Source organism: Pantherophis guttatus, chromosome 5, assembly GCF_059756535.1.
Source record: "Pantherophis guttatus breed Tessera chromosome 5, ASM5975653v1, whole genome shotgun sequence".
NCBI classification, from domain to species: Eukaryota; Metazoa; Chordata; class Lepidosauria; order Squamata; family Colubridae; genus Pantherophis; species Pantherophis guttatus.
The window spans coordinates 92,192,893-92,217,638 of record NC_142067.1 but is presented as its reverse complement, the minus strand read 5'-3'; the positions used below and the strand labels follow the sequence as shown (position 1 = coordinate 92,217,638).

Below are 24,746 nucleotides of genomic sequence, written 5' to 3'. Positions count from 1 at the left end.
CTTTAGCTCAGAAATCTAGAGACAGCTAGCTCTAAGACATTCTCAAATTCCATTCCAACTTTGGACTCCATTTCTCCTATCTGGCTACTATCATGTGGTCTCTTTATTTCTCACATCCCACTACAGTTACTGAGAGGAATTTTCCTTTGGGGATTTATTTTTGTTTCTATTGATTTATATTTTGTTCTAAATGGTATTGAAAGGTGGCCTTTCAATAAAACTATTACCAGAGTCCAATCCAACAATATGGTCTGTTATAATATCTGGACTGCAAAAATCCAAGTGACATGTCAGCAAAGTCATCAGAGACCCCAATTCTTTGCTGCCATCTAGTAGTTATTATTTTTTTAAAATTTTGGCAGCCCAGATATGACAGAAGTTACATAGATATGGTAGCTTCATATCTTATAAACATCCCTTTTCGTTTAATTTTCCATCTATAGTAAACCTCTACTACAGTGGATCTCAACCTTCCTAATGCCGCGACCCTTTAATACAGTTCCTCATGTTGTGGTGACCCCCAACCATAAAATTATTCCATTGACCATTGAAAATATGTGTTTTCGGATGGTCTTAGGTGACCCCTGTGAAAGGGTCGTTCGACCCCCAAAGGGGTCCCGACCCACAGGTTGAGAACCACTGCTCTACTAGTAGTCCTCAATTTACAACCACAATCGATGCAGTCATAAAATGAGTCATCACATGATCAGATCCAATTTTGTGAGCATTTTTGCAATGGTCATTATGCAAATCACCATGGTCTAAGCAAATCCGGCTTTCCAAATTGACTTTGTTTGTTTGCCAGCTGGGAAGGTCACAAATCATGATTATAGGACTGCAAAATACTGCAACTATCATAAATGTGAACCAGTTGCCAGCATCCAAATAGTGATCACCTGACAGTAGGGATGGTGCAACTTCAAGGACAGGTCATAAGTAATTTTTTCCAAGGCCACCATAACTTCAAACTGTTGTTAAATGAATGGTCATATATCGAGGACTACCTGTACTTATTTTGCAAAGTACTATGATTCAGGTATTCTCATGCATATATTTTGTACTAGAGGTATGTTCACCAACAGGTGATCATACTTGTCCTCTACTGCATTCTAGAGGATACCATATGTATACTTAAATAATCTGTTCAGTCTTTTTTCAGCAAACTGATCTGATTTGTGCTGGCCTGTTTTGAACATCACTATTTAGATAATAAATAAAATCACAGGATAAATGAGGTTTCCAGCTGTGTGTTTGGAATAATACCTTTGGATAAAAACCAGTTTTGGTGGAAAAATCTGTTCAGAAATGCATATTCATATGTAACTCTATGAGGCTTTTATTAAATTAAAAAAGAGGTTGATATGAAAATAGATAGGAAATCACTCTGAGGGACAGGAAGAAATGACAATATCAAGACAGTAGTTAGATAAAAGTGGCTTGAGGCAAGGCCAAGAAAAGGACTTGAGAAAACATCTCAGAGTGCCTCCCTGATTTATTGGCAAGACTCTGATACCATAACTATTAAAATGAAAGGAATTTGTCCTACATGGCATTGGTTTTTTTTAGTCTGGTCTACCTTGTTGGGCTTACAACAGCAGAGAATTTATGAAAATTGTCATTGGAGGGAGTCAATCAGAAATATCTCCTAAACCAGGGGTCTCCAACCTTGGCAACTTTAAGACTTGTGGACTTCAACTCCCAGAATTCCTTAGCCAGCAAAACTAGTGTGTCTAAACTAGTGCAGTCTACATTTTGTGTGGAGCTCCTTAAATGGAATGCAAAAGAGGTTGCTGCGTAATCACCTCAGATGATGAGGAAACTAAAAATAAACACTCAGTTCTTGAGCTGCCTGACAAATTGCTGCCTGAGGAATTGCAGCAGAAGCTATGCTATTGGAGGAGACGCAGCTGCAACCAATCTTAGAAGATGAGGACTCTGAGCTGTCACCCAACTCAGTGCAAGCACTCCAGAGCAGGGGTCTCCAACCTTGGCAAATTTAAGACTTGTGGACTTCAACTCCCAGAGTTCCTCAGCCAGCAAAGCTGGCCACAAGTCTTAAAGTTGCCAAGGTTGGAGACCCCTGCTCCAGAGAAATGAGCAGAGCAGAGCAAAGGCGCCCTGCAAGGCAGCTTGCCAGAAAGGAATGTTCTTCCATATGAGCTACACCAACGTTGCTTCTATTTAAGAAGTGCAGCAAACTCAAGACCCTCCATTAGAGACAACCATTTGTTGACCTAGATTCTGTGTCCCTTGACTCTTGACTTAATATCTAGTCACTGTGATTCTGGATCTGGATTGGCTGATGACCCTGCTATGACATTGGATTCTTGGACTTCTGACCACTCTTGTGCCTGCCGTTTTGCATTTAGTTAGTTAGTTAGTTTATTATATTTATATACCGCCCCCTCTCCCGACGGACTCGGGGCGGTGAACAGCCAGCAAATAAAATACACAGATACAAAATTTAGACTTTAAAGGCAAACTTGCTGGCCTTTAAGGGACTTGATTTCATTGGTGTGGGTGTGGGTGTGTTTGTATGTATATTTCCTTTGGCTGCTTGTTTATTTGCTTGGAAACTTCATAGTAAATTTGCAAACCTCCCTATGTATCTGTGAATGCATGGCCCGAGGCAGGACACTTGCCAATAGATCATTCGCTGATTGATTAGTCAGATGCCACTTCAATTACCTACTAAAATCAAATCAAATCAGCATTTAAAAATAGACTCATTGTTTGTTTGGTACGCAACGCACAAGCTTGAACTTGTGAGTGTTGGCTACCTTGTGACTGAATATGTTATCCCTTATGGGAAAAATGTGTTTGGTACTCTCATTTTTGGTACTCATTGCACCCCCCAGAACCAATTGTCAATGGCTACTGCAGTGTTACAGGTGGTCCTTGACTTACAACAGTTCACTTAGTGATTGTTCAAAGTTAAAACGGCCCTGAAAAAAGTGGACTTATGACCATTTTTTACCCTTATGACCATTGCAGCATCCCCATGGTCACATGATTTACATTTGGATGCTCAACAACTGACTCATATTTATGAGGGTTGTAGTCAGCAGTGAAATCCAGCCGGATCTATCCTGTTCACATGAACCGGTAGTGCCAGTGGCGGAAGGCTCTGCCTACCCGCTGGGACATCATTACGTTCTATTTTTGACCTTCTGCACATGCCCAGAAGGCTCTGCGTATGAGGCACACATGAACATAGTGAGCACGTACACATGCGCGCTCACACTCCCGAACTGGTAGCGAAGGTAAGTGCATTTCACCACTGGTTGTAGTGTCTCAGGGTCATGTGATCCGCTTTTGTGATCTTCTGACAAGCAAAGTCAATGCGGAAGCCAGATTCACTTAATAACTGTGTTACTAATTTAAATAACTGCAGTGATTCACTTTACAAATTTGGCAAGAAAAGTCGTAAAATGGGCCAAGACTCACTTAACAAATTTCTCACTTAGCAACATACATTTTGGGTTCAATTGTGGTCGTAAGTCGAGGACTACCTGTACTGTAATCATATTAAATGAGATTAGGTCATTTAATTTTGTCATATGCATCTGTCATATGCACATTCCATGCCCCAAAGGTAGCTATAGGCCAAAAATCAAAACCAAGCACCTTGCTTTCTACAATATTGTATGAGATAAAGCAAAGTATAAATATTTTCAAGGATGTCTTAATTAATGCTCTATGCGCTAAATTTCTAACTGTCCCAGTAAAAAAAAAGAATAAAAAATAGCATTGTATTATTATCTAAAGATTCTTTCCTTGTTTGCCCCAACGGACAGCAAATTTGTTCTCCTCATTTCTTCCCAATGTACTTACATGAAGAGGAAACCTAAAATTGCATTCTTTATTAAGTTTCCAGTTTCCTAAAAGTGTTTTGTTTTAGATTAAGTTACAGTTTTTTCACAAATATAGTGTAATCGTAGGGACATCTTTTTCTTTTATACATGTACACTAAATTCTTCACTTAATTCCCATATTCAATATTAACTAGAAAAACCATGTAAAAACTTAACATGGAGTCCCAGTAATCCAAAACATTCTTTGGAGGCAGAGAAAAACAATCCATCTGGATCCCAGGGGACTTGAAAATGTTCCAAAAATAACCTGACCCTGGCCTCTCCGATTCCTTACATTCTTGCAGATAAGATCTCCTAATTCACTTGAGAAGTATCTGGTTCTATTTGCTTCACTAATAACAACACTCTTTGGACTGACACACTCTTATAACTAAACAGTACCAGATTAGCCATGCGTAATTTCCATACTGATGTCCTATTCTGCATCAAAACAAAGATTTTGCAGCTAGGGCAAAATATATGCATGATTCTAATGGGGAGACACAGTGTGAAAGAAATGTAGACTAGGCTTTGGAAGTGGGAAAGGAAGGTGTGAATTGTTAAGGGGAGGGGGAGAGTTTCTGAAAATATGACTCAGTCCTGAGAAAGAGGAAAACATGAGAGAAAAAAACCCTCAAAACAACCTCACCTTGATTTTGATTAGGGACAAATTCTGATAGGCTTTCAAAATTTGTTCTTCTACCCTACAACAATAAAGAACTTGGAATCCTTACCTTGCCTGTTTTTCCACCTCACCTATCTCAAAGGGTTGATACTCAATACATTTAGGGATGGATTCTAAATTTTTTTACAAATGGTTCTGTGGGCGTGGCTTATTTTGTGGGCGTGGCTTGGTGGGGGTAATGTGATTGGGTGGGTGTGGCCAACGTTTTTTTAAAAAACTTTTAAAAGCATTTTTTCTACAACTTCTGAGGATCAGGAAACTCAGCTGGGATCACCAGAGGCTTTTAAAGGCTTTTTTCCCCCTACAACCTCTTTGGCTGAAGAGGTTGTAGAAAAAATGCTTTTAAAAGCCTCTGACGATCCCAGCTGAGCCCCAGCTGAACTGCTCTAAAAAAGCCTCTGATGAGGTGGGCGGGGTAAGCGAGCGGTGACTGGGCTGGGGAACAGTTTGGGGGTGTGGCCAGCCAATGTTATTACCGGTTCTCCGAACTACTACAAATTTTTACTACCGGTTCTTGCGAACCGGGAGCAACCCACCACTGAATACATCCCATTTCCAGATGTGCAAGCAAACTTTATTAAAATGTATTAAAATTGCATCGTTATTTCTTGGAATATTTATCCTTCTCATTCTCTTCTCTCCCCCCCCCCTTCAATCTGATGCTACTTAAGAGTTTGGTAGGCAACAAAATGCACTTACCTCATAAACCTGGGGAGTAGTTAAACAACGAGCTATCAATCCACACCAACCTGGGAGAGTTGTTGTGAGAGGTGGACCGCTGTGGGTCAAAATGGGCTTGAGGTATCTGGCACATTTCATTAAGGAAAATAAACCTATCAAGGAACCATATGCAAATCATTAAAACTACCATTAATAGATATAGTAATTTCAGCCTGTTCTTGTACTGAAGTATGAATTATAAATAGCACTAGCCACCAGGTATCCGGCATCATAAGGAAAAAGGAAAATGAAGAATTCACAGGACAAAAGGTAATCAATCATCAGCCAGATCATAGAGCTGATTAAATAAAGAAGCCTTCAGAGCACATTAACTATCTCCAGTGTAAAAACAAACTGTGAAACTAGTGAAGAAACCATCTGTAAAAACTATTTATAAATCAAATTCCAAGAATAAATGTTACTTTCAAGATTAATATAGGCATCCGGAGTGTAATAGTTAAATTCAGCGGTGATGTACTCAAATACAGTCAACAACCATATCATGGCCTGGGCCAACTTTCTGAACTAAATATGGAAGATGTAGAATAACATATTCAGAATGTTTTCCTTGTAGCTCACTGCTCTAATAGGAATTCTTCACATATTCTTCACTTGGACGGATAGGCCATATTGGTTTTTGCTCACAATAAGAGTGATTCATTTGGCTACTTCATTTCTGTTCTGAAGCATAAGAGAAACTTAATAGAAACTTCATTTAGCAGTTGTTTTTACTGGAAAACATGTCCTGCTCAGACCAGACAAGAATTGGCAGTTTTACAATTGCTTCTTGAATTGCATATAATTTTGCCTATTAAAAGTCTGGAAAGGATACTTGTGGTCAAAGCTGTACCAAAACCTGAAGATCCATACACTTTCCTGTTTTGTCCGATTCCTTCGTTCAGCATCTGGACCATCCTGGGCAGGAAAGACCATTTTGTTATGCAAAGAACATTATCAAATAAAGAAATAATATAACCCGAGTGTGCGCAAGACAAAACTGATCAATGGCAATAATTTTCCAGCCGACTTTTTCTTTTCAAAGGGGGCAGAAACATAACACCTACAGACATGTTTAGAAAAGGAAACTGGATGAGGGCTGCACTTTGTTTGGAAATGTGCCCATCTTGCCAGAAGAAAGTCAAAAAAGTCAAATAAAGGACATCTTGGGGAAGAGGGTGTCCTTTTTGCCAGTTTAACTTCTGATACAAGAATGTTGAAGTGACCATATCCATACAAAACTGGAGTCCATTTTATGAAAATGTGCAGAATACAGAACCTAATTACTAAATATACCAACTGGATCCAGAGTTTACTTAAGCTATATGAGCTATATGAAGCAAGGACAACTAGTCACAAATATGGAGTCCCTCCATACGACATAAAGGGAAGATGTATAGTAACTTATACTACTCCTATTTAGGGCATGAGTATCAGGATAGCATCCTGCCTTTTATCCTAGTTATATAGCTCTAAACAAAATAAAAACTGTCAAAATGGAATTCTTGTTATAGAGAAGATCAGATGAGAAATGTTTGTATAAACATAAATAAATATTCTCAATAAATAATTTGACTAGCTATATGATTTTCTTTCCTTAGATGAGCTTGCACAATTGCTGATAATTAGAAGATTCAGTCAGGGCAGTTGAAAACAGAAGGTAACAAAAAGGAAAGATTCCTAGGAAATATCTGAAAAGGAAGTAAGGTTATTCAAAAGGAACGTTGCATTTCTCCCTCCAAATTTTTAAGGAAGTTAATCCTTCACATATGTCATGGTGAATGCAGTAATGGATATGGTGACTGCCAGGCGTCAGGGGTGTGGGAAACTAAGCTTTAGCTGTGTTGATATGTAAAAACTAATTTTAAAAATGTGAATTTAGAAATATTGCGGGTTATGCACCAGTTACACCCTTTCCTGGACCAACAATCCCTACTCACGGTCACTCATGCCCTAGTCACTTCCCGTCTTGACTATTGCAACACGCTCTACATGGAGTTGCCCTTGGAGAGCATCTGGAAGCTGCAGTTGGTGCAAAATGCAGCGGCCTGCATGATTTTGTGCAGGCCTCAGTGTACATATGTATCACCTCTCCTATGGGAGCTGCATTGGTTGCTGATTTGCTTCTGGGTGTAATTCAAAGTGCTATTTGTCACCTTTAAAGCCCTTCATGTCTTGGGACCAGGTTATCTGAGGGACCATCTCTTGCCAGTCACATCTACCTGACCCACCAGAGCAGGGAGGCAAGGAATGTTGTGGCTCCCATCCCCTAGGGCCGTGATGGCAAATCTATGGCACGTGCTATCACCAGCTGCTCTTCCAGGTTCCATTGTGTGCATGTATGCCAGCCAGCTGGTCCTGCACGCATGCGCACCGGCCAGTTGCTCTCTTCTGGGTTCTGGTGCTCTGGCACGCGTGTGCTCCAGTTTCGGCACTCAGTGCTGAAAAGATTAGCCATCACTGCCCTTGGGAAATACACCTAGTGGGACCCAGAAGAAAGGCCTTTTCCGTGGTGGTTCCCTCTCTCTGGAACATAATTCTCCCAGAGATTAGAATGGCCTCCACTCTAACACTCTTCCAGGAGGAGCTGAAGACCTTGTTCTGCAGAGGGCCTGGGGAATGCAGAGCAGGATGGAGCCCATTAAATGGCTCGTGTGATGTGTTTTCACCAGGGCGGGGGGTGGGGAACTACTTTTTAGATTATTTTATTAATTTATTATATGATTCTCTTTTTTATTAGTTTTATTGTTTTTATATGAGGTTTTTATATTCTTGTAAGCTGCCTTGAGTCGCCATTTGCGAATAGGCAGCAATATAAATTTCCTTACATATATACATACATACATACATACATACATACATACATACATACATACATAATTGGAGCTTCTTTGCTAAGAAATACATCAAATAGATATGGGGGAACAAGGTGAGAAGGTGCAGCAGTAGAGGACAAAAATGAAAGAATACAAGGCACTATAATGTAATTGTTCCTTCTTTCTCTCCCTTTCCCTATGTATGTATAGGGTGAAACAAAATTGAAGGTTAAACATAAAAAACTTCCTAACGAACAAAGAACTTGGCTGCCCCATATACCTGTATATTGTAATACAAGGCTGAATCTTACCTGTGAATTTCACAACTACATGAGTTAAGCACAAGTTTGGGGGGTGGAATGTAGAATATGAATGCTGCTCAAACATGCTTGTATAGGAACATCACCGACCTATTGAAAAAGTTAACTACTTACTCCTTGTAAGACTTGGAAGCTGTCATTGTTGGGTGGAGGGTCTTGATCTGGGTCAACTCCAACTCTGTAGAAATATTGGGAAACAAAGAGCATGAGATAATTAACTGAATTAATACTTTTTCCACTGGGCTTGAGGCTAGTGGAAAAGATGTAGCATACTGTAAGTATGCATAGTGCAAAGAGTACCAGAAAGTGTCTGGTAATATGATGATTGTTAAATATTACTGTGCTTCTACTCTAATACTTTAATTTCAGGATAGTAGTGTATTTTTTTAACAACCTCAGTAAAATGCCACTCCATAAAGCTGAAGCTATCAAAATTGTGTAGAAATAGAATGCTTGACTATTGCATACCCTGAAAGCTTCATCAGCTTTCTCACTGTTTTAATAAAACAACCAGATTTGTTAAGAGAATCCTCAACTGAGTACCTATCTGGATTTTAATTTCTAATGACTATTGCTATTAATTAAGGAAATGAGTTATCTGGCCTTGAAAGACTGTAGGGCAGGAGTGCCCAATCATGGGAACTTTAAATCCTGTGGACTTCAACTTCCCATGCTGGGTGGGGAATTCTGAAAGTTGAAGTCCACAGGTCTTAAAGTTGCCAAGGTTGGGCACCCCTGCTGTAGAGAATCAATAGAAGAAAGTGAAAATCAGGAGCATAGAACCAAATCTGCCTCCAGGGGTTGATATTGCCACCTACAGCATGGACTGGATGTTATCAGGGTTTGAGAACCAGGAGAGAAGCAGCAACTCTACTGAATTCACCCTGTTCACCATGATCCCGCCCCATCTCCTGCACATATACCATGGTTCTAAATCAGTCCCCAGAGTTTAGAAGAATGTGATAGGAAGTCTCTAGTGACTACATCAATTCTGTAGAGGCGTCTTTGAGGAATTCAGTTATCAGAAGTGAAATAAAGACTGAAGAACCAATTGCATAGAAAGCCAACAGTTCCGTCAACCCTGCAGGAAAATATACCATAAGCAAGTAGTTTTTTTAAGGCAGTAGAAATCTTGTAAGCATGAAAAGATCAGTCAGCAGTAGTACACCCTATCAGTGACATTTAGAACCCAATGAAAAATTCAAACCCAAGGCAAATTTGTGGCCAAGTAAAGGCAAAGGTAAGGAATATGGCTGATACCATTCTTAACTGAAAGAAAAAAGAAAACAGAAAACAGAATAACAGAGCTAGAAGGGACCTTGGAGGTCTTCTAGTCCAATCCCCTGCTTAAGCAGGAAACCCTACACCACTTCAAACAAATGGTTATCCAATATCTTCTTAAAAACTTCCAGTCTTGGAGCATTTATAGCTTCTGGAGGCAAGTTGTTCCACTGATTAATTGTTCTGTCAGGAAATTTCTCCTTAGTTCTAGGTTGCTTCTTTCCTTGATTAGTTTCTACCCATTGCTTCTTGTCCTGCCCTCAGGTGCTTTGGAGAATAGCTTGACTTCCTCTTCTTTGTGGCAGCCCGAGATATTCGAACACTGCTATCATGTCACTCCAGTCCTTCTTTTCATTAAACTAGACATACCCAGTTCCTGCAGCTGTTCATATGTTTTAGCCTCCAGTCCCCTAATCATCTTTGTTGCTTTTCTCTGCCCCCTTTCTAGAGTCTCCACATCTTTTTTACATTGTGGCAACCAAAACTGGATGCAGTATTCTAAGTGTGGCCTTACCAAGGCATTATAAAGTGATATTAACACTTCACATGATCTTGATTCTATCCCTCTGTTTATGCAGCCTATAACTATGTTGGCTTTTTTGGCAGCTGCTGCACACTGCTGGCTCATATTTAAATAGTTTTCCACTAGGACTCCAATATCCCTCTCACAGTTACTATTATTGAGCGAGGTACCACATATACTGTACCTGTGCATTTTGTTTTTCTTGCCTAAATGTAGAACCTTACTTTTTTTCCCCATTGAATTTCATTTTGTTAGATAGCGCCCAATGTTCAAGTCTGTCAAGATCCTTCTGTATTTTAATTTTTTTTAAAGATGGTATTAGTTGTATAAGTGATTTAAGATTTAGAAATAAGTGCTATGGCAAAATAGAATAGATAAAATTTTGTTAAAGATTTTGTTAAAAATTGAACAAAGTGATGACTGGATCAAAGCTCTGTTCTGAAAGGATGTAATTTGTATGTTTGGAAAAAAAAAATAATAATAAAAAAGATCCTTCTGTATTTTAAGCTTATCTTCTGGAGTGTTGGCTATTCCTGCTAGCTTGGTGTCATCTGCAAATTTGATGAGTTCCCCATCTATCCCCTCCTCCAAATCATTGATGAAGATGTTGAAGAGTACTGGGCCTAAAACGGAGCCTTGGGGTACTCCACTGCATACTTCCCTCCATGTAGATGCAGTTCCATTGAGGACTACATGTTGAGTGCAGTTGGTCAGCCAGTTACGAATCCATCTGGTGGTGATGCTGTCTAACCCACATTTTTCTATTTTATTTAGTAGTATGTTATGGTCTACTTTATCAAATGCCTTACTGAAGTCCAAATAAATTATATCGACAGCATTCCTCTGGTCCATTAATTTTGTCACTTTGTCAAAGAATGCAATAAGATTAGTCTGGCATGATCTGTTTTTGACAAATCCATGTTGGCTTTTGGTTATTACTTTGTTTGCTTCTAAATGTTCACTGATTCATTGCTTATCTTTTTCAGAATCTTCCCTGGTATTGAGGACAGGCTAATATGTCTGTAGTTTCCTGGATCTGGTTTTTTCCCCCTTTTTTGAAGATGGGAACTACACCAGCTCTTTTCCAGTTCTCTGGCAGTTCCCCGGTGTTCCAGGATCTTTGAAAGATATAGTTTAGTGGTTCTGAGATCTCGTCTACCAGTTCCTTCAGAACCTTGGCGTGTAATCTATCTGGTCCTGGTGATTTGAACTTGTCTAGACAGGTGCTCACTTACCATTTTCTTCCCTATTTTAACTTGTGTTCCTAATCTGTTTTTTGTAGTGCTGTTTTTGATAGGTTGGATTGTTTTTTCCCTTTGTGTAAAGACAGTTGCAAAAAATGAGTTAAGTAGTTCTACTTTCTCTCTGTTGCTTGTCACCTTCTTGCCACTTTCTCCCACGAATGGACCAATTGTTTCCTTGACTTTTTTCTTGTAGGATTCTTTTTTTTTCTTGAGGATTCTTTGTAGTAATGTTTTAACTTACAATACAGTGAAATATTGTAAAATATATCTTATATTCCTCTGGGTCTCTATGACTCATCACAAACAAACAAAACTTCCCACTATGATTTTCTGTTTATTAATTTTACCGCCCTAATTCTTTTGAACAAGCCATATTTTCAGTTTTTCCATATATAGCTTTCCACTGTTTCACATCCACCCAGCTAAATTACTGAACATGAAACTGAAACATAAGGTGGTTCTTCTTTGAAGAGCAAGACACCCTCATTTGACTTGCAACCCTGGTATGGAGATCTATGGGACAGTTTAATTCTTGAGGCCTTGAGTGGCAATCTGTATTGACAAGGAAAGGCCCAAGGGAGCAGTTAGGATCTTTTATTATACACAACTGCAGGCAATGGATTTTAATCTAGGTTAGGCTGCAGTTTTACCTGTAGAGAGGAAGACAACATACCCTCTTTTTTCAGACCACGGTCTTGACACTTTGGGCCTCCTAAACTAGCAACTTCTATGAATTCATATTTAAGTACAACTACTTAGGGGAAGATGCAAAGTAGAGAAAGTGTCTGGTAAGATAACAATTGTTAAGTATTACTATGCTTCTATTCTAATTCCAGGATACTTTTAGCAATTTTATTTATTATGAAATTTATTGGCTGCCCATCTTGTATACAATGACTCTGGGTGGATATGATTTTAATTGTAGATCACAACCAAGGACCATAAAACTCTGGTTTTATTTGTACATCAAAACCCAAACTTTGAGCAGTAACAATATCCTCCATAATTCAAATGAGGTTATCTGAATGAGAGCATCCCCCAATACAAATTGGAGAGAGCTTTCTCTCCATTCCATCTGCTTGTAAAACATACTTGGCAAAAATTTGGAAGACAGCCTTCCAAAATCATAAACTCCTACCTCTTTTCTCTGATGCTTGGCAAGCAAAGAATGTTTTTATTTATATAATAGTTATTTATAATCAGTACAAAACTATAGTTTGTTCAAACAGCTCGGTTATTTCATGTTTTCCTCACAACAAGGATAAGCAAAACTGAGTCTCTAAAGCCTTACATTTGGCAGGGTTTTAAATTTCAGTGTGACATCCATACTAACCCAGAGCTACAGCATTTAAGGCAAAAGAAAAAAATGAACAGACATAAAAAAATGCAAACCAGTGGAACATTACTTAGATTTTCCAAAAATCTAGTTATTAGATATTCAAAAACCAATTAGATCTGCAACCTATGTACTTTTAATCTGTGGCTGCCAATTGGAATTATTATTATTCCCAAATCCATTTCTAGCAAACATTTCTTTAGAATATCCACTTCCACCTACAAATTGACTTAATTTATTTAAGGATAAATTCTTCATGCAAAAATGTAAAATCCAATCCTCACCAGGATTTAGAAGAATAGCCCAGTTTGGCAAAGGCCAGATAATGTAAAGTTGAAGTGGGTTTTGGGACAAGATAATAAATGCAATCTGATTTTCAAAGAAGGAGTTGGCTCCTAACACACTTATGGTTGCTTGTGAGTTTCTGCACTCTTTTCAGTTGCTAGATAGAACATCATGGAGAATGACAATAGTATTTTTTCCAATTCACATGTAGCAAAATTTGCAGAAAAACGAAGAATGGTAAAAAGTCTTCTGCAGCATTAAGAGAAAGACATGCAACGGCAGACAAAGAATGCACACGCTTGAGGTTAGGAAAATGAAGAAAGCCAAGCACCAGGTAAAGGTCATTCTGTTTGGTCACCTGAAATACAGCCAGCGGCTTTCATTCATCTCTTCCACCGATGGAATATATTCACCGACTCTAGTATAGCACAAAAATGGGATTGATTTACTTATACATTAAAAAAGAAAAAGAAAAAAGAAATTGCCTTTCCATGTTGTTTCTTCTAGGACTGCTTTGCCCGAAACAAAATATCATCAACAGAGTGCAAAGTATGAAAATCAAAAAGAACAGTAAGAAAAAAGGCAATAATATTAAGTAACTCACTTAAGTAAACTAACAAGCATTATTATGATTATCATTAAAAGAAATTAAGGGCACCAAGCAAACCTTCCCTTTCAAGTGTCCTTGATCCATAACCAGGGTTCCTTCATTCGTTTTCCCCTCTTCCTGCCACCCACCTCTGCTCCAATGGAATGTGGAGAGCAAGGATGGAGATAAAAGCTGGAAGTCTTGATGACTTCCTGCCTTAAGTTTACAAATTTCCACATAATGAAACACTACAAGTCTTCATCAACCCTACTAAGCAAACAAAAAACAAACTGGAGCTGAAATGTATATAGAAATCCTGTTGTAATAATTAATCAGAGGTACTTATAATGAGAAGTTTCCCCATCATTCCTCCTCTCATTCCTACGTTGTTTCTACTCTTTTCAGAGTCACTTCTATCCTTCTCTTTATGCTTTTATGGAATGTGACTGTTTTCTTTCCAGGTCCTTGCTTCCTGTAGTGGTAATCTACTTTCCTGAGTTTTTCTGCTGCTTCTGTGATTTCATCATTTGTTTCTTCAGTAACCTTTTCCTCTGGATGCCTACTTGACCAACATCAAAGCACTTTCTACTGTTTTCTCCTTAACTTTACAATACTAAGAAGAGTGAAATGTGAACTTTTAAAAAATCTGATTGTGTTTATAGTAGTCACTCAATAGATACTTCCTGGAGAGGAAGCTTCAGCTTGGACTGCTGAAGGACCCTCATACGATCATTCAAATACAGGTAGTTCTTGACTTACAACAGTTCATTTAGTGACTGTCCAAAGTTATGGTAACCATAACCATAACAATAACACTTATGACTATTGCAACATCCCAACGGTCACGTGATAAAAATTTAGATGCTTGGCAACTGGTTCATATTTATGTGGTTGCAGTGTCCCAGGGTCATGTGATCACCTTTTGCAACCTTTGACAAACAAAGTCAATGGGGAGGCCAAATTCACTTAACAACCATATTACTAACTTAACAACTTCAGTGATTCACTTAACAACTGTGGCAAGAAACATCATAAAATGGGACAAAACTCATTTAACAACTGTCTCACTTAGCAATAGAAGCTTTGGGATCAATTGTGCTTATAAATCGAGGAACCCTGCAATGCACCATTAAAGGCAAGAGTTTTCTATTTCATGCAGGCCAGATCCTCATCCAAGAATTACATTTTATTGGTTAAAATCCAGAGACTGATTATAATGTGGCAGCTGGTGCATATTTGGATGCAATATAACATCATAGTATTTTATTACTCAGGACTCAAGAGTTCAGCAGTCACACCAAAAATGTAGAGAAGGAATGCAACCCATCTTTGCATTGCAGCACAATGTGTCCAAGCTATATGATTTACAGAAGTAGTCCTTGGTTTACGACCACTACTGAGCCCAAAATTTCTGTTGCTAAGCAAGACAGTTGTTAAATGAGTTTTGCCCCATTTTAGGACCTTTCTTGCCCCAGTTGTTAAGTGATCACCATAGTTGTTAAGTTAGTAAACATGGTTGTTAAATAAATGTGGCTTCCCTATTGACTTTGCCGGACAACCATCATAAATACATGCCAGTTGCCAAGTGTATAAATTTTTATCATGTGACCACGGGGATGCTGCAACAGTTGTAAATTGTAAGTGTGAAAAACGGTCACTTTTTTCAGTGCCGTTGTAACTTTGAATAGTCACTAAACAAATGGCTGTTATTCGAGGACTATTTGTATTCGCTTTCCTGATGTTTTCGCTATGGAAATGGAAACATCTGGCAACAAGGGAGTATTGTGGCATTTTCTGTGATCGTAATTTGAGTGTTTTGCCAAGAAAAGTTCTGCTTGCATCAGATGTCTTAGCTAATTTTTTCACCACTGTGCCCATTCCTTTGCAATGTATCTCATCATTTCTAGAACAATCTTCCTCCTTTTAAGAAGCTTTCTTTGAAGGAATGTTGTGTGGAGAAAAAACCCAGAAGGAATAAGTTTTGACTCATACTCTTGTGAAGCCATACCTGAATCAAGGTTTACTGATTGGAAAGATAGGGAGAATTGTCTTTTCATTTGCACACAATTGCTTGTAGATCATTATGGATAAAATTGCTACCAGAATTCCAATTACATAAAAAATATATAGCATACATATAAAATTTAACAGGTTATATTTATTTTCAAAATTCTGGAACAATGTTCCTGGGGCAATGCAAAACCTATGTGGCATTATACCATCTATCCAAGATACCATTCTTGAGGTCTTAGAAAGAACTATAATTATGGAATGTTTTGTTTTAAAATTACTAAATAAAAGTTCCAAAATATGGATCAAGCCTTTCCTATAGTTCTTCACTGACTGAATAATTCTTGCCAGGCTGTCTTGAACAGTTTCAAAGTTCCAGCTGTCAGAAGTTTTCAGAAATTACCCAACCACGTGCTAGTAACTGATGCGTCAACTATATGAAACTGTGACTCAACTCAGACATGCAGTATTTTCAAGCCATAAAATTAGAGCCTAAACTATTATTCAATTAAAAAAAAAGATTAATAGTTATCAAAGGGAAACTCAGATGATAGTGGTTTGTGTACTTTCCCTTTCTCATCTACTTTGTCCTTCAGTCTCTAGCAGCATGCACAAAGATAGTCGCACATAATTTTAATAACTTGTTAAAATGAAGTATTTACTAATACTAATTGATTGGAAGGCACTCAGAATTTAGTATAAGATGAACAGCTACATAAATGTTTTAAATAAATAAATACATAAATAATTATGGTTGGTCAATTAAGATTCTAAATCATACTAAACCAGGTTTATAAATCCATTTCAAAACTATCATGTTAGTTTTGTTATCTAGCTGGATAGTTAATCACAATAAGCCACAATAAATTCTTGCCTACGTTGGTTCTTTAGCCATGATCTGAAATTGTAATATTGTAAACTGCTCAGCACTATCTTATACTATTACCACATAAACCCATTCAGTGGCTGGGTAATATTATGCGCTTAGCACAGATTCTTGGAACTGCTCCTAAGTGAGTAAGACTCTCTGGTATATATTAAGAAAAACAAGACATTTCAAATTATTGATTTTTAAACAGCAAACTTTGTGTTACAGAAAACATTTTTGCTGCTGCATCCATTTCCTTTGTCAGAACTGTACGCAAAACAAGTTGATCAGCTCTTTTCTGCATCATAGTGGTTTAGGATATCCTGATTCAAGCATTATTTTCTCTAAAGGCGGTTATCAGCATAAGATCTGAAAGATAACTGGATGCTAAATGCTCATGTTTATGCATGACTTAAATGTAATGAAATCATCCATCTTACTGAAGATGGTTGCAACAAAGACTTCCTCTTTTCAAGCATTACTAATGAAGAACCTTTAAGAATAGAATAGAATAGAATAGATTTTTTTATTGGCCAAGTGTGATTGGACACACAAGGAATTTGTCTTGGTGCATATGCTCTCAGAAATCTTCAAAGCAGTTAAGCCAAAGTTGTGCAGGACATTAATACTAGCTAAAGATATCTAACTGAATAAGGTAAACACAAAAATTGTATTGGAAGGTTGCCTGATAACAAATGACCATATCAGATTTCCAAGTACCATTTGTTTTCACTAGTAATCCTCAAATGCACATCACACCTTATACTCTAATTAGAAGTTCAGTTAAACAGAATCCTTCCTCTGAATATTGCCTCTGAACGCAAGCAAGATCAGTAATGGCTATGTTTCTTACTGTGCCAAAGTACAGTATTATTAACCTCAACTAGAATATCCTCCAACTGCAGAGAGAGTACAGATAGTCCTCGTCTTACAACAGTTCGTTTAGTGTCCATTCGAAGTTACAATGGCACTGAAAAAAAGTGACTTATGATCATTTTTCATGCTTATGACCATTGCAGCATCCCCATGGTAATGTTATTTACATTTGGATCAGTGGTGGGTTGCCTCCGGTTCAGACCGGTTCGCAAGAACCGGTAGTAAAACCGGCGGAAGGCTCTACCCACTGACCCGGACATCATCAGAAGTGATCTGCGCGCAGGCATGATACGAACCGGTAGTAAAAGTAAGTAGAACCCACCCCTGATTTGGATGCTTGACAGCTGGTTCATATTTATGATGGTTGCAATGTCCTGGGATCACATGATCACCTTTTGCAACCTTCTGACAAGTAAAGAGAATGAGAAAGTCAGATTCACTTAACAACCGTGTTACTAATTCAACAACTTCAGTGATTCACTTAACAAATGTGGCATAAAAATGGGCAAAACTCACTTAGCAACATAAATTTTGGGCTCAATTGTGGTCGTAAAATGAGGATTACCTGTATCCTCTAATTTGACTAACTGGCAGTGCCTGAAACGCTAATCAACTAACACTACAGTATTATGATCCCTCCTCCTCTTCTTCTCTTCCTATTACAATTGCCCATGACTGCCACCTTTTGGCTTGTTTTATGTCCTGCAGCTTCTATCATTTTCTATCTGATACATACAGACAGACTCAGCTTAATTAAAAGGAGACAGGGTTAACACTGCAAATCTTTAAAAGCTTGTCTCTTTAGGAAGCACATTTCTTTATCCATGATTTAGCTCAGGAGTGACTAGAAAATTATCCTAGACCTTTGGGTAAGAAAGAGAATGATCCCAAAGTTCCAAACAAATCTTAAGTGTTTGGAAAGGGTGTCTCACAGTCTCCTGTTTTCTAACTTGGTGTCTTAACCACTAGACCAAACCGGCCCTAATTTGAATACCTATGTTAACACTGATTTGATTTTTTTTAAAAGTCAATTATGAACAAGTTGGTTCAAATTCAGACCGGATACCTTATATTTAGCCAGGACAGCATGGGTGTTGTGCCTCCACCAACGATCCAGACAGTAAAAAAGACAATAAGTAGAGTTGTGGTGAACATCATCTGATGAGCATAAGTTGCAGTGTCTCGGATGGAAAGAGCAAATGCCATGGCTCCACGGAGACCTGTAGGCAACAGTGACAAAAAGATGGTGGCTGTCACACAGTAGAGGAGAGATGCTTTGAATACCTCCATCCAACAGAAGGCCAGCACTTAATACTTGACATAATCTATAATTACCAACTATACACAGTTTCTCAGCTCCAGGAAAGAGAACCTGTTACTATGATTAAATATGAATCCTGTTCAAGACCAGTATGTATCTGTTGAAGATTATGCAAGCCTCTCAACAATCAACAAAGCAGCTAGAAGAAATCCACCATTTAATTGGTGATTTGTAAAATCAAGCTTTGGGGGAAAAAAGCCCACAGTAAATGGTGGGAAAGCCCAAAGTTATGAAACTTGAGGAAGGATTTATCAGTTGGACCCAAATTGCAATAGCTGTTGACATCCCAACATTTGACCTGTGGAATATATTTTTAAGACATATTTAAGTCTCTGTATCTCTCTGTGTGTATTGTCCATACAAGTCAGTGTTGAATCCTCGAGACTGCCACTTTTTAACTACTTATTTTTTTTCCCTTCTGGTAGTTCTTTCAGATTTCCAGAACTTTGCCTTAATTGCCAGAGATAAACATTGTGATTTATTTAGAGGTTTGACATGACTTTAGGATTCTTAATTTTGTTTACTTTAACAAAAAATCTTATTGTTTTCAAAGAACAGGACAGGAAGAGTCACAATAGATCTATCATTTTTCAAGATGTCAATCACACCAAGACATATATTCCAAATACTGAAGACCTGCTCCAAATTTTGCTCTACTGAAAGAGAAGGTCAAAATATCTCTCATAACCATTTTCCCAGGCCAGGAGTCATTGTGTTGCAGGAACTAAGTATGTCTAGTCTAGCGAAGACAAGGACTACGGGTGACATGATAGTGGTCTTCCAAAATTTGAAGGGCTGTCACAGAGAGGAGAGGGTTGATCTATTCTCCAAAGCACCTGAGGGGAGGACAAGAAGTAATGAATGGAAGATCATTAAAGTGAGATCCAACCGAGGAGTAAGGTGAAATTTACTGACAGATCAATTAATAAGTGGAACAGCTTGCCTCCTGGAGCTGGGAGCTTCAGTGCTGGAGGTTTTTAAGAAGAGACTGAAAAACCATTTGTTCAGAATGGTATAGTGTCTCCTGCATGAGCAGAGGGTTGGACTTGAACAGGGGTGTCAAACTCGATTTCATTGAGGGCCACATCAGGATTGTGTTTGACGTTGGGGGGCCGGGGTAGGCGTGGTCAGGGTGGGACTGGCCAGTTCGACGTCACTCGTGTTGGGGGCATCTGTGGAGGCCTGAGCACTCTGCCAGAGAAAACAGGCTCACGAACTCCGTTTTCAGCTGCGACGGCTTCCTGCAACCCTCTGCCAGGGAAAATGGAGCTTTCATTTTGGTTGGCAGAGGCACCGTGAGCCGGTCCTTCACTGTTTCCAGGGAGGCCACCCAGGCCAGATCTAAGCATCCCATGGGCCAGATCCGGCCCCTAGGCCTTGAGTTTGACACCCCTGTACTAGAAGACCTCCAAGGCCCCTTCCAACTTGTTATTCTATTATTCTAAGAGCATATACCAGCTACAGGAAGAATAATAATATCTTAGAATTGTTTTCTTTTAACATTACTTTTGTGATTACATAGAACCATTAAAAAATAAAGATTCCCAATAATGTTAAAATTATTTGTTTACTCTGATGCTTCTTCAGAAGAAGCAGTAGTGTGAGGTCATAAGAGTGTCCTGCTACAGATTTCCCAGGATCACTGCACTGCCACTATTTGGGTTCACCTCAGCAAATAAATTGTGGTTACTGAGCAATTAACAGCATTCATGGAGTATAATGGGGCAGTTATTTTGTTTTCTTGAATGGAAACAGAAATACATTGTCACTCCATCTCTCAGTATGGGTGAAATGAATGATATGTAGTTCAGAAAACAATTGGAACTGTGTTAATATTGCCATGGGAACATCCCACAAATTACATGGCCTAAATGGTCTTATCTTTCTTCATTTTGGGATGGGGTGGGATGAGAAGGGAAGAACAAATAAAAGTACAAACTTAACAACCAATGAAGTTAAAAAAGTTTTAAAAAATCAGAGAAGCCAAAATAAAGAATGGGGAAAAATAAGAATGACCAATGAATACAGGTAGTCCTCAATTTATGACAATTGAGCCCAAAATTTCCATTGCTAAGGAGGATAGTTGTTAAATGAATTTCAGCCTATTTTATCACCTTTATTACCACAGTTGTTAAATGAATTACTGCAGTTGTTAAATTACAATTTAATTGTTAAGTGAATCTGACTTCCCTATTGACTTTGCTTGTCAGAAAGTCACAAAAGGTGATCACATGACCCCAGGAGGCTGCAACCGTCATAAATACATGCCAGTTTGTCAAGTGGCCAAATTTTGATCACATGACCACAGGGATGCTGCAATAGTCATAAGTGTGAAAAACAGTCAAGAGTCACTTTTTTCAGTAGCATTGTAACTTTGAACAATCACTAAATGAATAGTTTAAGTTGAGGACTACCAAAATATTATAATATATTTATTATTGTTGTTATTGTTGTTATCTAAGGAAACCCTCTTTATTGGCTTCAATTTATTGATTTACCTGAAAACATCATCATATGTTGAAAATTCCAGGAGATCTTGTGCCTTCTTCCCAAATTTAGGAAGAAAGAGAGTGGATAGATGTGTGCAGCTCGTCCCACGAAAACCGCTATCTAACCACAATTTTTGGTTAAGAATCCAACAGGCATATATATACATCCCTTGTATGATTTCCAAGTAATTTCATTAATTTTAAGAATATCAAATATTACATGAAATATCAAAATGCTTTATTTCATGACTAGCATAAAACACAAAATCTGAATAAAAACCAAAGCAATGACTCATAAAAAACAAATGCAAAGCAGGGAATATCGGATCTATGTGTGCTATTAAACAACACTGGGACATAGCAGAAGTATAAAATAGTATGGTAAAACATCTTATTAAGACTAAAACTGGAACTGTGGTCGCCCTGGCTTTGGACTATGTCCTCTGTTGTGAGGGGACAGGGGACTTGGTCCTGCAAATATGTCTCTGAGATCCCCCATTCTTTTATCTTCTCCTCGGTCCTTTATATACACCCTCAGGATATGGTCGTGTTACCCATTATGATTAATGTACTCAGCAGCGGAGCTTCTTGGTCTGCGAGACTCCCCCCTCTCGCAGGCTTGGCCCTCCATTCTATCGAGGGCCTACCTCGATGACGGGCTCTGGAGTCCCGAGAGGTGGCATGCCGCAAAGAGGGGGCTGCGGGGTTTTTTAAAATTGTCCTTGTTTAAACTTTTAAGGGGTTCTGGGAGGGGGGAGGGGGGTGGGATTGGAATTAGGATTGTGGGTTTGGGGGATAACCCACTAGGGGGAGAGTCGGGCTTGGCCAGGACGTTCGGCGGGGGTGGTGGGGGATCCGGAGGGGGTCGAGCTGGTCCAGACTATGCTTTCACCATCGGTACTGTGTGTGGGAGGGGTAGATATGGCGGGAGCAGGGGGCCATATCATGTTAAGGGAGCACGCACCCGCTGTCTTCAAGCGGTAGAGTGCTCCGGCCCCCAAGGCTCCACCCGTTCTCCAGGTAGTACAGACCTTCAGGGCCCGGGCCTTCGTCTGATGTTGTGCAACGCCAGGTCTGTAGTAAATAAAGCCCCCCTCATCTGTGATCTTGTTTATGAGGGGGGAGCGGACCTGGCGGGTATTACGGAGACCTGGTTGGGCCCAGAGGGAGGGGTCCCTCTGGTAGAAATGTGCCCACCAGGTTTCCACGCATTCCATCAGCCAAGGTCACAGGGGAGGGGTGGGGGAGTAGCGGTTATTATTAGAGAAGGTCTTAGGCCGAGGGAGACCACTGTACCTCAGACAGCCGGTTGTGAGTCCCTCCTTGTGAAGTGGGGCCATGGGGTTCAGATGGGTTTGCTGATCACGTACCTGGCTCCCTGCCACGTGGCGGCAGCCCTGCCCGAGCTACTCAACGTTATTGCCGCGGTGGCGGTTGATACCCCCAGACTTATGGTCATGGGGGATTTCAACCTGCCATCCGTGGGTGAGGCGTCTGAGGTGGCTCGGGAGTTCATGGCTTCCATGACGGCCATGGACCTGACCCAACTAATTCATGGCCCTACGCACACTGGGGGAAACACACTGGACTTGGTTTTTGTCTCTGGACAGTGGTTGAGTGATCTCGAGATAGGGGAGATAGTCATCGAGCCCTTGTCATGGTCAGATCACTCGCTCCTTCGCCTTGACCTTCGAACCGCAGCACCCCACCGCAGGGAGGCGGAACCGGTAAGATGGTACCGCCCCAGGCGCCTGATGGAACCTGATAGGTTCCAGATGGAGCTTGGGCCAATCCCGGAGGTTCTGGCTCACGCCTCATCTGGGGACCTAGTGGCCGTCTGGGATAGGGCGGCTGCTGGAGCCCTGGATCGAGTCGTGCCTTTGCGGCCTCTGACCCGGCGCCGATCTCGCCTGGCTCCTTGGTTCACCGAGGAGCTGAGGGAGATGAAGCGCCGGAAAAGACGCCTAGAGAGCTGTTGGAGGGCTAGTCTTTCTGAATCTGACCGAACACTGGTAAGATCTTATATTAGGAGTTACCTAGTGGCGATAAAAGCAGCAAAATGTACTCATTTTACTGCTCTTATTGCATCATCAGATAATCGCCCGGCCACCCTGTTTAGGGTGACCCGCTCCCTGCTCCACCAGGAAGCGCGGGAGGACCCCTTGGAGGGGAGAGCCGAGGATTTTGTTCAATATCTGTATGACAAAATCACTCAGATTCGGGCAGGTCTGGACTCTGACGGGATAGATCCAGCGAGGGTGACGGAGACAGGTCTTGAGACTGTTATCTGGGATGAGTTTGATCCTGTGACCCCAGATGACGTGGACAGGATTCTGGGTAGATTGAACGCGACCACATGTTTGTTGGACCCGTGTCCCTCCTGGTTAGTGCTGGCTTCCCGGGAGGTGACGCGAGGCTGGCTCCAGGGGATTATAAATGCTTCGTTGGGTGAGGGTGTCTTTCCCGCCGCCTTGAAAGAGGCGGTGGTGAGGCCTCTCCTCAAGAAGCCTTCCCTGGACCCGGCAGTATTGGCTAATTATCGTCCAGTCTCCAACCTTTGCTTCGTTGCGAAGGTTGTTGAGAGTGTGGTTGTGCGACAGCTACCCCAGTACCTGGATGAAGCGTCGTATCTAGATCCGTTCCAGTCGGGCTTCAGGCCTGGGTACAGCACGGAAACGGCATTGGTCGCGTTGGTTGATGATCTCTGGAGGGCTCGGGACAGGGGTTGTTCCTCTGTCCTGGTCCTGTTAGACCTCTCAGCGGCTTTTGATACCATCGACCATGGTATCATGCTGCACCGGCTGGAAGGGTTGGGGGTGGGAGGCACCGTTTTACGGTGGTTCTCCTCCTTTCTCTCTGACCGGTCGCAGTCTGTGTTGACAGGGGGGCAGAGATCGACCCCGAGGCCCCTTATATGTGGGGTGCCGCAGGGATCGGTTCTCTCGCCCCTTCTGTTCAACATTTATGTAAAGCCGCTGGGCGAGATCATCCGTGGTTTCGGGGTGAAGTACCATCTGTACGCTGATGACACCCAGCTGTACATCTCCACCCCGGACCACCCCAACGATGCCCTTGAAGTGATGTCCCAGTGCCTGGAGGCCGTGCGGATCTGGATGGGGAGAAACGGGCTCAGGCTCAACCCATCCAAGACCGAGTGGCTGTGGTTTCCGACGTCCCGATATAGTCAGCTGGCGCCATCGCTGGCTATTGGGGGTGAATCATTGGCCCCCACGGAAAGGGCTCGTAACTTGGGCGTCCTCCTGGACTCACGGCTGTCTTTAGAAGAGCACTTGACGGCCGTGACCGGGAGGATTTTTCATCAGGTTCGCCTGATTCGCCAGTTGCGTCCCTTTCTAGATCGGGACTCGTTACGCACAGTCACTCATGCCCTCGTCACCTCTCGTCTGGACTATTGTAATGCTCTCTACATGGGGCTCCCCTTGAGGTGCACCCGGAGGCTCCAACTGGCGCAGAGTGCGGCCGCGCGGGTGGTTATGGGAGCAACATGGAGCTCCCATGTAACACCTCTCCT

At 40.7% G+C, this 24,746-nt stretch overlaps 1 protein-coding gene across 1 annotated transcript in view; it reads right to left on the bottom strand.

The window, feature by feature from the left end:
- SLC9A7 (solute carrier family 9 member A7) overlaps positions 1-24,746 on the bottom strand; it is a 64,039-nt gene that overhangs the window by 676 nt on the left and 38,617 nt on the right. Inside the window, exons 11-16 of the mRNA XM_034431395.3 lie at positions 21,224-21,335; positions 18,471-18,624; positions 13,420-13,479; positions 8,507-8,570; positions 6,092-6,174; positions 5,239-5,344 (exon numbers count right to left, since the gene is read on the bottom strand). Of these exons, the coding sequence (XP_034287286.1) occupies positions 5,239-5,344; positions 6,092-6,174; positions 8,507-8,570; positions 13,420-13,479; positions 18,471-18,624; positions 21,224-21,335 (579 nt within the window). The remainder of the gene's footprint in view (positions 1-5,238; positions 5,345-6,091; positions 6,175-8,506; positions 8,571-13,419; positions 13,480-18,470; positions 18,625-21,223; positions 21,336-24,746) is intronic.